General features: G+C 35.3%; 1 protein-coding gene across 1 annotated transcript in view; it reads right to left on the bottom strand.

The window, feature by feature from the left end:
• Positions 1-525: 525 nt before the first annotated feature.
• The window catches only part of Nos (Nitric oxide synthase), an 83537-nt gene continuing 71613 nt past the window's right edge, over positions 526-12449 (bottom strand). Inside the window, exons 22-26 of the mRNA XM_090370991.1 lie at positions 4639-4726; positions 4399-4529; positions 3304-3452; positions 1117-1308; positions 526-941 (exon numbers count right to left, since the gene is read on the bottom strand). Coding sequence (XP_090227117.1) covers positions 831-941; positions 1117-1308; positions 3304-3452; positions 4399-4529; positions 4639-4726 — 671 coding nt within the window. The 3' untranslated portion in view covers positions 526-830. The remainder of the gene's footprint in view (positions 942-1116; positions 1309-3303; positions 3453-4398; positions 4530-4638; positions 4727-12449) is intronic.

Raw genomic sequence — 12449 nt, 5'->3', positions numbered from 1 at the left:
TTGGAGCATTCGGTCTGTTTATTGAAGAGAAATGTCGAAAAATTCTAAGAAATTCTTCTAAGAAACCAAAGATGATAAATAAATAAACTTCAATACATGAAAATTAAAATTATTAAAAATTAATCATATTTCCAAGATTCCAGCTGCATTTAAAGTGGCAGAACACACGTAATATAATGTCAGCGTAGTTGTAAAGAGTGACACACAAGGACAGACGGACTGATGAAAAGAAACACGATAATTCAAAATAAACGTTTTTTTTTTTAATTATCTGTCTTAATAAGGATAGAAGACATACACTGAATCAATCACACTTATGAATTATCAATGTTGTGGAAATAAAAATATAATTACCGCCATTTATATAATTTTTGTAACTTCTGAAAAGTTACAAGATTAGGAAGAGTTTGAGGGTTATTATTAAAATTGCCAAAATATTTAAGATATAATACTTTTACGTAGCCATCTACTTGAAGCAATATGTATACTCGTAAGTTTGTAATTTATAAGATTGATCACATAATAACCATGTTAATGTGCAGCTCCTTTCACCCAGTGGGAGACCAAAAATAATGAACAACTGCTCTTAACATTCCACTCGTATTTAAGACTTAATTTATTTGCGAGGCTTGTTTTACACTCCTTAAACGTATGTTGTGCGATGGCGTTGACACCTAGTAGTGAACGTGGGACTGAATCATCACCCAACGTTTAGAGATATGTTAAGAAGTTTTAAGAAAAAAGACAATTGAGCTAATGCGTGTGGTTTTTACTGGAACGGAAGTCACAGATGGAAAAATAAACATTTCTTAAAGAGAGCAAGGTATGTCTCAACTTGAGGAAGTACTTCGTTTGCTCTTAGCCTCGACTCTACCTCGCTTAGTTACCTCTGCGGTACGTAAAGTAATTCCAAAGATGTCTTCGTGGTAACGATTTTCCTCCTGGAAAATAAACATTAATTTCAATTAAGACCATCTTATTTTGAAATTAAATGAACATTTCGAAATGGCATTTTTTAATTTGGTATATTAAGAATATTTATTCGTTGTTCAGAAATTAAGAAATATTTCTCCTTTATAATTTTTAATTAACCAAGATTAGAGGTCAAACACTTGCCTGAAGAGTTACCATCATACTGTCTGCTGCATCTCTTGAGAGGGCTCCACAGTCTTGGAAGATTACTTTTAAAGTTTTGTGAACATCTTCAGCCATACTGACATCCCCACAAACATAGAAGTGCCCACGTTCTTTAACCAATTGATGGTATATAGATGGTGCTACATCTCTGATGATATGTTGAACGTAGCACTGTCAAAGAAAGAAAAGAGGGAATTTTATTTTTCTATCGTTTCTGAACAGAAGAAATCCTCAAAGTATTTATTGTTCATTAAGGAATATTGATAATGAGATTTTTATTAAATTTTCAGATTGCTATAAATATCAGATTGATAATTTAATTTGATAATTATATAATTAAATTTGATTGGTAATTAAATAATTATATTTGATTGATAATCGATAAATTATCATATTGGAAATTTAATAAAAATCATATTATCAGAACACTAGAAGAATTTAAATTATAATTAAATTAAATTCTTTGTAAAATTTAATTCTTATTTCTTTTTTATTTCATTAATTCTTTAATTCATTAATTCTTTTTTATTTCATTAAAAAAGTAAAATTAAATTCTTTGAAATAAAATAAATTAAATTAATTAGTTAATGAACAACAGTTACTACCAAAACTATTATTTTGATTTTTTATTTAATTAAAGCAGAAAAATAAACATTTTATTTATATATATATATATATATATATATTTAAATAAAATCCTTAGAAATATATATATATATATATATATATATATAAAGTATATATAATAAATGAATATTAATTAATATTAATATAACATATATATATAATATTTTTTAAATACAAAGACTTAAAAATCCAATTATAAACCAAATTTATTTATAAATAATTAAAATATTAATTTTAATTATTTATATATTAAAATATTTAGATTCATATGTAAATAAATATATTGATATTTATATAAATTAATAAATAATTCAATATTTATTTATTTCATAATTTATTAATAATTTATTCATTCAATTTCGTAATAAACTTCAATATTTTAAAAGTATTCTGTCATTTATTGCTTCCAAATTGTATTAGTAAGCAAATTAAATATAATCATGTATATAAATAATAAAGATAATAATATTTTAATAACAGTTTATCAGTAAGGATTTATTCAAATTAATAATAATTATTAAAATTAATAATTTAAGTAATAATAACTATAAATATAATAATTATTTTATCGCAATAGACTTATTTGTTATTTTAATAATTGATCCAATTAATAAGGGCAGTAGAGTAAATCTATTTTTATGCTAAATAATTTATATAAAAACACATTTTCGTGGTATGATCCCTCATCACTATTTCAGCTGCAAGACATTGAAGAAGGAGTAGATGATTACTGGAAGAAACGTATGTCATTATTATAAATCATAGGAAATAAATATTTATTCTATGAGAGTTAAAAAAGTACTCTTTCTCTTCTCGAATTTAAATTCGTATTCCCACATATAAAATTTATCCCGTGTTTGGAGAATGCTCTCCAAGTAAACGTTTTGCCACAATATCGATCATCAAGAGCAGATCCATCCATCACATCTACCATGACCTTGACAAGGACTTCATATCATTAATAATTGTAAAAACAATGAAGGATACAATAGGTGAATATCGCTGGTAGGTACTCAGTTATCCACCCTACAATGCAGATCTTTCTCCAGCATGTTCCTTTGAGACAAGATTAGTATTTTTACATGAACGATGATGTAAAGGCTAGAGAGGGAATACGAGTTAGCAGAGGTTCCTGAAAACTATTTAAATAAAAGAATATAACAAAAATAATAAAAGAAAAATGTACATTAGTAATTCGTGGACTTTGAGTCATAGAGTAAGAAATAATTGACCAGCTATAAAGAACGAAAATATAATTAAAAGACAATTCTTTTTTTTCTTATATGGATCTTTTTTTTTTCTAAACAAATTAATTTCTTTGACCACTCGTTTATTTCAAATTCTGATCTGGTAAAATTTATCTTAAAGCAGTTATTGAATGGCACAATGGATGGAGCTACCAGCAGAACTTTATAGATGATTTATTTCTTTATAAATTAAAAATAATAATAATAGTAATGCTAACATGATGGGGGTTCTTAAAATCTCTTTCATATACATCCAACATAGCGACATCTGTCTATGAGGATTTTCACTTACTTTTGGCATATCTGGTATACGTGAGTAAGCTTTGTAGATTTCTGTCAACACCCCTTGTTCTTTCATCATTTGTGTCTCCTCCCTGTACAGCTCTAATTTTTGACATCGACAACCAACAAACAGGGTCATCTTCCCAAAGTTTTTCTGCTCTAAAGAAGAATATTATTATTAAAAGTTACTCTAAAAATTTCATATCTGGATATACGACATTAAAATGTATGTATTATTACCACTAGATGGCAGCACGTACAAAAGTAGATCACATTTCCAAATTATACATTCCAATTGAGCAAAATCCGATTTTGTAGATTACTTATATCAACAGAATTATTAAATAGAAAAAGAATTAGCTACATTTCAGTTTTTTAAATTACAGGACATATTAGGTCAAGAAATTCTAAAAAAAAAATATTAGGTCAAGAAATTCTAAAAAAAAAATATTAGGTCAAGATCATCATTGGATACAACATTGGATACACAACATTAAATTATGTGTATTTTATGCCACTAGATGGCAGCACGTACAAAATAAATCACAAATATGTGTATTTTATGCCACTAGATGGCAACATGTACAAAATAAATCACAAATATGTGTATTTTATGCCACTAGATGGCAGCACGTACAAAATAAATCACATTTCTAAATTGTATATAAAAATTTTAAAAAATAAGATTTTTTTAGATTACTTAAATCAACAGAATTATTAAATCAGAAAAAAACTTAGCTACGATTTTTTTTAAAATGACAAGATTGTTATATTAGTTCAAGAAATTCTAAAAAAAATATATTCCTACTAAATAATTGCAGTAGTCTGGTTTTTGCGTGGCGCCATCTACCGAGAGAAACCGAAAGCTTTCCATAATAAATTCCGAACAAAATTATGAACTACATGAAAGATTTTATAACTGCCGTTTAAAACCTAAGATATTAAACCTAAGAATTTTAAATTTTAATTAAAAAAAAACTTATATTCTAAGGGAGTATGAAATCTAAGAAATTATATTTAATTTTTATTGAAAAATCGATCTATCAACAAATGGGTTGCTGTTTAAAAATCAAATTTTTCTTATTATGTATTTTTTGAAACTTACCATCAGATGTCTCTGCTTTCATATCTATATATCGCTGCTGCCAGAAACTTCTAAAAGGGGCAATGCCCGTTCCTGGACCTACCATTATTACTGGTGCTCTTTTATTGTCCGATAATCGAAAGTTTGGGGCACTGAAAATCAAATAAGATTATTAAAAACCAGAACAAAGGGGGCGTTCAATATATAATTTTTAAAAATCGGATGCATCTGGATTAAAATACTGGATGATGATCAACAAACCTTCTTACAAAGCAGGCCATTTCACTGCCTTCTTGAGCTGAAGCCAGGTAATTCGAGCAGACACCATAATGAAGTGGTCCAGCGCAATCTGGCGACAAGAAAAAATACATGACTATTACAAAAGTTATAGTTATAACAAAAGTTTTTAAATGGGTATTTATGATAACACAAAATAATTAAACTACATATACAGATATGGAAAAATAATGGAAACACCTGTGAAGTGAGTTATAGATATGCACCAATATGGTGTTGGCTACCTTTTTCTTTTAGAACAGCTTATATTCTACGTGGAATCGATTCGATTAAATCCGGAATTATCTTAAGAGGCACGTTGGACCATTCTTCATGGAGGATGTTTCAAGCTCCTGGAGTGATGAAGGTGGAGCAAATCTGCTCACTGTCCTGTCGAAATGTGCTCACAGTGGTTCAATAACGTTCAAGGCTGTTGATTACGCAGTCCACTCTTACTCTCAGTTTCGTGCTCCTCAAACCAAGATTTGACTGGGTGTTTGTATTGGAGCTTTATATTCTTGAAAAATGTTTCGTACCCTGGGATGAATCTGAGCTCTCAAGAACATCAAGATAATCAATGGCAGCAATTCGCCCACTCAGGGTGATGACTGTATTCTTTTGCCAACAATGCCAAGCATTGTTGATTCATCTCCATGTTTGAAGGTTGGCACGAGACATGGTCAGGATGGTGCGTTTCCTTTGGCATTTGTCAAATGAAACTTAGAGCGAAATGAAGATTTTGTTTTTCCATACTTAGTTAATGCAGAGGTCACTTTCAATTTCTTTCTTTTGACACATTAAACAAATCAGCACTTTTAGTCACCGACGTCCCTCCGAAATGTGCACCAACAATTTGACCTGTTTCGAATTCAGAGAGGTTTGTCATTTTCTTCATATGCCTTTCTTATATTCTTTCTTTCACAGTGATACTGCAAGAAACAAAAGTCTATTACCGCATGTTCATAAATACATCATAGGAGTCATTACAAAAACTATTACTTTTTATCAGGTGTTTCCATTATTTTATCCACTACTGTAAGTGAAAATGTAAATGTTATAGGATAAAGAGTACTTCCAAGAAAACGAAAGTGAATAGGTAAGGAAGAAGACTGTGAACTTTTTCTGTGGTGGGAGGCAAAATATACAGAAAGAGATAAAGCGAGAGAGAAAGAGAGAGAGAGAGAGAGAGAGAGAGAGAGAGAGAGAGAGAGAGAGAGAGAGAGAGATAAAAACAGTGAAGTACGAAACCGATCTAATGATGCAAAGGAGCAGGTATTTTCTGCATCTGCAAAAGGAAATTCTATCATCCATACCCGTGGTAGCCCATTGATTATAACCACCGTCCTCCCATATTAGATGGAAAAAGGCCCGGGTTCGAATTCCGTCAATGACGAGGAACCTTCATGGGCTTTTTCATTCCATCCATAGCTGAATTTATGGGAGTTAGGCGTGGATAGCAAGGTCCTTCCTCCCTGGAAACTCAGGTTATCCTCTAGTAAAACAGGAAATCGACCTGTTCTCAGGTGGGCCCAGCACGACATCTCTTTTCTTCCTCACCTTCCCCATTCTGTTTTGAACCGATGATCTATAACACGCTTTTGAAACTCAACTGCACGACGTCCAGCCATCTGTTACTCCGCAAAATTTCGTTTTTGTTAGGCCCTGGTTTTTTTTTCTCTGTCTTCTTCCAGTGAAAAATGACTGAATATTTGACAGATTCGTAATGCTCAATTCGTTTTCGTCATGGACTTGTTGTTCTTGTTATAGGATATTTTTTTATGAAAACCCCAAACAGGAGAGGTATCAGAACCTATAGTACTTAGTACCGTGCTTGAGTTGGAGGTTGAGAAGACGAAAGAAGATATTTGTTGACATTGGACTTGAACTTCTGTAGACTGTAATTTTCAGAAAATACGTATGAAGGAAGGTTGTTCCAGAAAAGGTCAATTGAATGAATAGATGAGGAAGATGAAAAGTTGGTTCTGTGGGTTTGAAGTTGGACAGTAAATGGATGTTGGCAGTACATGTTCGGACTGTTTTGAAAGAGAGCGAGAATTAGTATTAGTATTTAGTATTAGTAACGGCCGTATGGTGCAAGAAAGCCTATGGCTTATGCTGCACCAGCCAAAAAAAAAAAAAAAAAATCCGAACAAAACAATGATAAAAACAAAAATTAAATAAATAAATAAATAATAATAATTAATAAATAAATAAAAATAATAAAATGAAATTAAAAATTAAATAAAAAGGAAATTAATCCTATCATCCTATGCGCTTCCCTTACCCGAAAGTACTATCCAGATGACCTTTGAATTTCCCCAAACTGTCGGCCTCTACCACCCATGAAGGCAACTTATTCCAGTAATTTATAACTCGCTGGCTAAAATAAAACTTCCTGCAGTCCAATCTAAACATTTCCCCCCGTAACTTGAATTTATGTCCCCTAGTTCTAGCATCATTTATAATCTTGAAAATTTTGTCCTCATTCATTTTACTGATGCCTCTCAGAGCCTTAAACACCTCAATCAAATCTCCTCTAAGGTGTCTAGTTTCCAAACTCTGCAACCCACATATTCGAAGTCTTTCTTCATAAGGACGCCCTTTTGCCGATCTCACCAGGCGAGTTACCCGTCTTTGCACCCTTTCAAGAAGCTCGATGTCTTTCTTCAGGTGCGGTCTCCATACTTGAACACAGTATTCCAAGTGTGGTCTAACATAGGCCTTATATAATGGGATTATCACGTCCCTATCTCTACTTGCAAAAGTTCGATAGATCATCGATAGGACACCATGGGCCTTCCTTGCAACCTGTTTACAATGCTCAGAGAATTTCATGTCTGACCGTATCGTAACACCCAAGTCCCTTTCCTCCAGTACTGGGTTTAGTTGAACTCCACCAAGTGAATAAGTTATTTTGGGATTACTGTTTCCCAGGTGTAATACCTTACACTTTGTTGGATTAAAGCACAGCTGCCATTTTTCTGACCATTCTTGAAGTCTATCTAGGTCTCTCTGAAGAAGCTCAGCTCGACAGTGATCATTAACTACTCTACCAATTTTAACATCATCTGCAAATTTAGACATCACGCCCTCTATCCCTTCATCGATGTCGTTTATGAAAATTAAAAACAACAGTGGTCCTAATACTGATCCTTGGGGAACCCCACTTCTTACATCAACCCAATCTGAGGAATAGCCATTTATCACAACCCTCTGCCTCCTGCCCTGAAGCCATCCTTCTATCCATCTAAGGATTTTCCCAGTGATTCCAACCTGTTCCAGCTTATAAAGCAACCGCTCATGTGGGACTGAGTCAAAAGCTTTGCTGAAATCTAAATAAACAATGTCGAAATTATTCCCTAAATCCAGCTCGTGAGTGACCCTTTCGAAATAGCGAACCAGATTTGTTAAACATGATTTTCCCTTTACAAAACCATGCTGAGTATCCTTGAGAATTTCAATTCGATCCAAATGATCCTGAATTCCACCCTTGATCAATGCCTCCATGATTTTCCCTACTACTGAAGTCAGACTGACAGGTCGATAATTTCCCACTTCACTTTTAGAGCCACCCTTATGTATGGGAGATACATTGGCACTTTTCCAATCCAAGGGAATCTCCCCATAGTCTCGTGATGCTCGCATAACCAGCCTCCGTGGTTCAATGCACTCGCTTGCCGCCTCTCTCAAGATTATAGGGTATATTCCATCAACTCCAGGAGCCTTACTAGTCTGTAGGCTTGAAAGTTTTTTCATTAAATAATCTTGCGAAATTTCAATATCATTAATTACATATTTTTTAACTTCGCTCCCACAATTTCCCTTTGCCACAAAAGGCTTTTCATTTGTAAATATCGATGCAAAATAACTGTTGAGTTCATCTGCAACGGCAGCTGGTGTATTTATTACTATCCCCTTTCCCTTACGTAAAGGTCCGATCTGGTTTGTCCTGCTCTTCTTGGCATTTATATATGTGAAGAATTCTTTATCCCCCCACCCCTCTTTGCTCTGTTTGCTAGTGATTTCTCATAAACTGCCTTTGCCTGTCGAACCTTTTCTGTGGCTCTATTACAGATCATGTAGTTGTTATAGGCTTCAGTACTTTTTATTGCTCTGTAACTTTTCCATGCCACCTTTTTCTGCTCAAGTAATGTGGCAACTTCACTATTCATCCAACTTGGAACCCTTCTCGTGAAGTATTTTTTTAATGGTATATACGCATTCAAGGCATCTGTGATTAATGTTTTAAAAGCGTACCACAGTTCAATTGTATTCATTCTCTGCGCGATATCTACCCAGTTAATAGAGGCCATGTAGTACCTTAAGGCATCGTAATTTCCTTTTCTGAAATTAAAACCCATTCCTTTGCCTTTTACTTCTGCTACCTCTCTCGTCATCATCCACCGTAGAACTCCGTGATCACTTCCTGCTACTGGTTCCTCTACTGTCAGCCCTGTTATGTCATCTGATTCATGTGTGATGATGAGGTCTAGGATATTCTTTTCTCTAGTACTTTCCCTGACATGTTGATACAAATAACAGTCATCTAGTTGATTTAAAAATTTTGTTCCCCATGTCGAGTTTCCTTCCCATTTACTCCAAGAATTATAGAAGACAATTCAGAAGAACAGTGCCCATGAAAGTATCTGTAGAAGAGGCATGCAGCAGAAACAGTGCGTCTATGAGAAAGCGAGTGGAGAGACTCTGTTAGAGACGAATCATTAATTAACCTAACTGCCCTCTTCTGAATGGAATCAAGAAGCCTGAGAGAGGTTTTGGGGGCACACACCAGATGTGTGAACAATATTCCATGGTAGGGCAGATTTGCAATTGAACAGAGTGAACAGCTGTTTGGAAGAAAAGTAACGCCGAGAGCGAAAGAGAAAACCAAGTTTTTTAGATGCAGAGGAAGCAATATTTGTAATGTGCTTGTGCCAAGAGAGATTAGAAGTCAGGGTAATCCCCAAAAGAGATATATCATTTTGCCTAGAAATCGGAGTGTCTCTAAAGATAAGCGTAGAAGCAGAAGAATCCTTTTTGCGAGATATAAGACAAGACTCAGTTTTAGAAGGGTTGAAATCAAATAAGTTGTCTTTGCCCCACTGGAGAATTACCCGAAGATCGGCATTTAAGGAATTGGTAGCACATTTTCGAGAAGTTGAAGCTCATTGAGCAGGACAAGGTTTCTCAAAATGGAAAGTGGAATGCAATGTACTATCATCGGCAAAACTATGGATAGGATTTCCAGTCAATGGAAGAAGGTCATTAATATACAAGAAGAAAATAGTGGGGGGAAAGAATTGAACCTTGGGAGAAAACCAGCATTAGTGGAGAAACTAGAAGACAGAGAGCCATCTACCATCACCCTCAGTGAGCGAACAGAGAGAAAACTGTATAACCAATTACAAAAAACAGTTAGCAAACCATAAGATGGAAGCTTATTTAGACCATTATGACAAACACGATCGAAAGCCTTTGAGATGGCAAGAGCAACGACTTGTGTTTCACCGAACCTTTCCATTCAATTAGTCCATAAATAGGTAACACAAGCTAGAATATCACCAGTGGATCGACACTGACGGAATCCATACTGGTTTCTTGGTAGTTTAAGAGTTGACGGTTAATTGATTTCTCCATTACTTTAGAAAGAGTAGAAGTAATTGCAATGGGACGATAATTGGATGGGAGGGATTTGTCACCCTTTTTAGGAACTGGCTGGATATGAGCAAATTTCCAAGCAGAAGGAAAAACACCTTTGGAATAAGAAAGGCACAAAAGGCGGCAAAGAACAGGAGTAAGTTCAGGGCCACAGGTTTTGAGAACAAGTGGAGAAATACCATCAGGAACTAGAAATTTCTTAGCATCAAGATTCGTCAAAATCCTTCTGACATCTTTCTGACGGAAGACCACAGGAGGCATTGAATGGAGCGTGCTGGGAATGGTGGAAGGTGTTTTACCAAGAACATTAATGCATGGCATGAGTTGGAATAAAATGGGATGCTAGCAGGTCAGCTTTATCCTTGGCTGAAGTGACAACAGAACCATCTGGTTTTGACAGAGGTGGGAGCAGAGATGGGCAAAAGTTGCGGCCAATAGCTTTGGCAAGAGACCAGAATGCTCGGCTACCATTAGGGCAAGAAGCAAGTTTTCTACTCTTAGCCTGTTCAAACTCTAGTTTGGACTGATTAATAACTGCTTTACAATTGTTGCGAGCTTTGGTGTAGGCAGAAAATGAAACTGAAGAATTAGAAACAAGCCAATTACGATATGCAACATTCTTCTCTTGAACAGCCTTCGCACATTTATTGGAAAACCAAGGTTTAGATAAAGGACGAGGTTTTAAAGTGGAGTGTGGGATAAAGGATTCCATTCCTGCAAGAATAATTTCACTGACACGATCTGAGCAAACGTTGACATAAGAAGTTTTGAAAAAGTAATCCGACCAAGGAAATGAACAAAAGAAATCTCGGAGGTCATCCCATTTTGCATTCTTGTAAAGCCAAACAATACGAGGTTGGGAATAGCCATGAGATAAAGGTTCCATTGGAGAAGAGACAATCACCAAGTTGTGATCTGAAGTGCCTAAAGGACCTCTCATTTCGACCGTGTACTTAGAAGGGATGTTTGTGAGAAAAAGATCAAGCGTATTGGCTGTATGATTAGGATTGTCTGGTATTCTTGTAGGTAAATGAACGATCTGTGCATGGTCATTAGTAATTGCAAAAGCCTCAGCATCTCGACCTGCTGAGTCGGTGTGACTAGAAAACGGAAGCCAGCTGGAGTTGTGAACGTTAAAATCACCAAGGAAAATTACCTCACTGTTAGGAAAGTTGGACTGGAGAAAGTCGTTGCAAAGAGAGGAAGTCAAAGAGCTCCAAGTGATTAGTGGAGTTGGGAGAACGGTAGAGACAACAGATGAATTTGACACAATGAGGTAGAGAGATTTTAAGCCAGAGAAGATCGAAAAGAGGAGATTCCAAATTGCCAAGTCATTGAGACAGGGAATATCAGAATAGATATATGCACAAGTACCATCTTTGAGGCGAAAGGACATCAGCAAATAATTTGGACATCTGAGATGAGCAGTAGTTGAATCAATTGATAACTGAGATTCTGTCAGAAAAAGTACATGGGGTTTGGAAGACTGCAAGTGGAAATGGACATCGTTGAGATTGGAATTGAGACCACGTATATTTGTGAAAATGTATATTTGGTAGAGTCATCTACCACCTAGTACTGCCTGGTAACATAGAGGGGCGGCGTTCCTCCATGCGGTGTGGTGTGGGCGCCACACCTCGACCCCTGCTTACGTTGGTTCACACCTGGGTGGTCACCCACCATGTACTTGTGCATGAAGGTTATACCCAGGATTACTAACAGTCCCACCATCGTGAAGGTGCAAGCAGAGGATTTGGCTGTCACAGACCGTCCGGACTTCGCCGAAATTGGGTCCACTAGACTTGAGTGTCACGCGAATATCAGTTCCATCAGCGTTTTAAACTCTCAGGTAGCAAGTTCCGCTTGTCTGGCATATCTGAGAGAATGTCTGTGATAACCTCAAGGACCTCAAGGATTAGAGGCACTTCAGCAATTTGAGCCACATGGCGCCTTATATGATATGTCTGTATATTGCGTGTGTTCTGTGGTCGATTTACTGTTTGCTGGAAGAAAAACCCGAGTTTTCGGGAGTAGTCCCCATGCTAACTGTGCCTTAGAACAACTAACTCAACCACGTTATGAAAAAGTCCTACGAAAATTCCTGGAGCCAATGACGGGATTTGAATTGAGGTCTTTTC

Source organism: Mastigoproctus giganteus, chromosome 3 (assembly GCF_048544385.1).
Source record: "Mastigoproctus giganteus isolate SK-2022 chromosome 3, ASM4854438v1, whole genome shotgun sequence".
Taxonomy (NCBI): domain Eukaryota; kingdom Metazoa; phylum Arthropoda; class Arachnida; order Uropygi; family Thelyphonidae; genus Mastigoproctus; species Mastigoproctus giganteus.
Note: the sequence above shows the minus strand (reverse complement) of the source record. Positions and strands in the feature narration are given on the sequence as shown.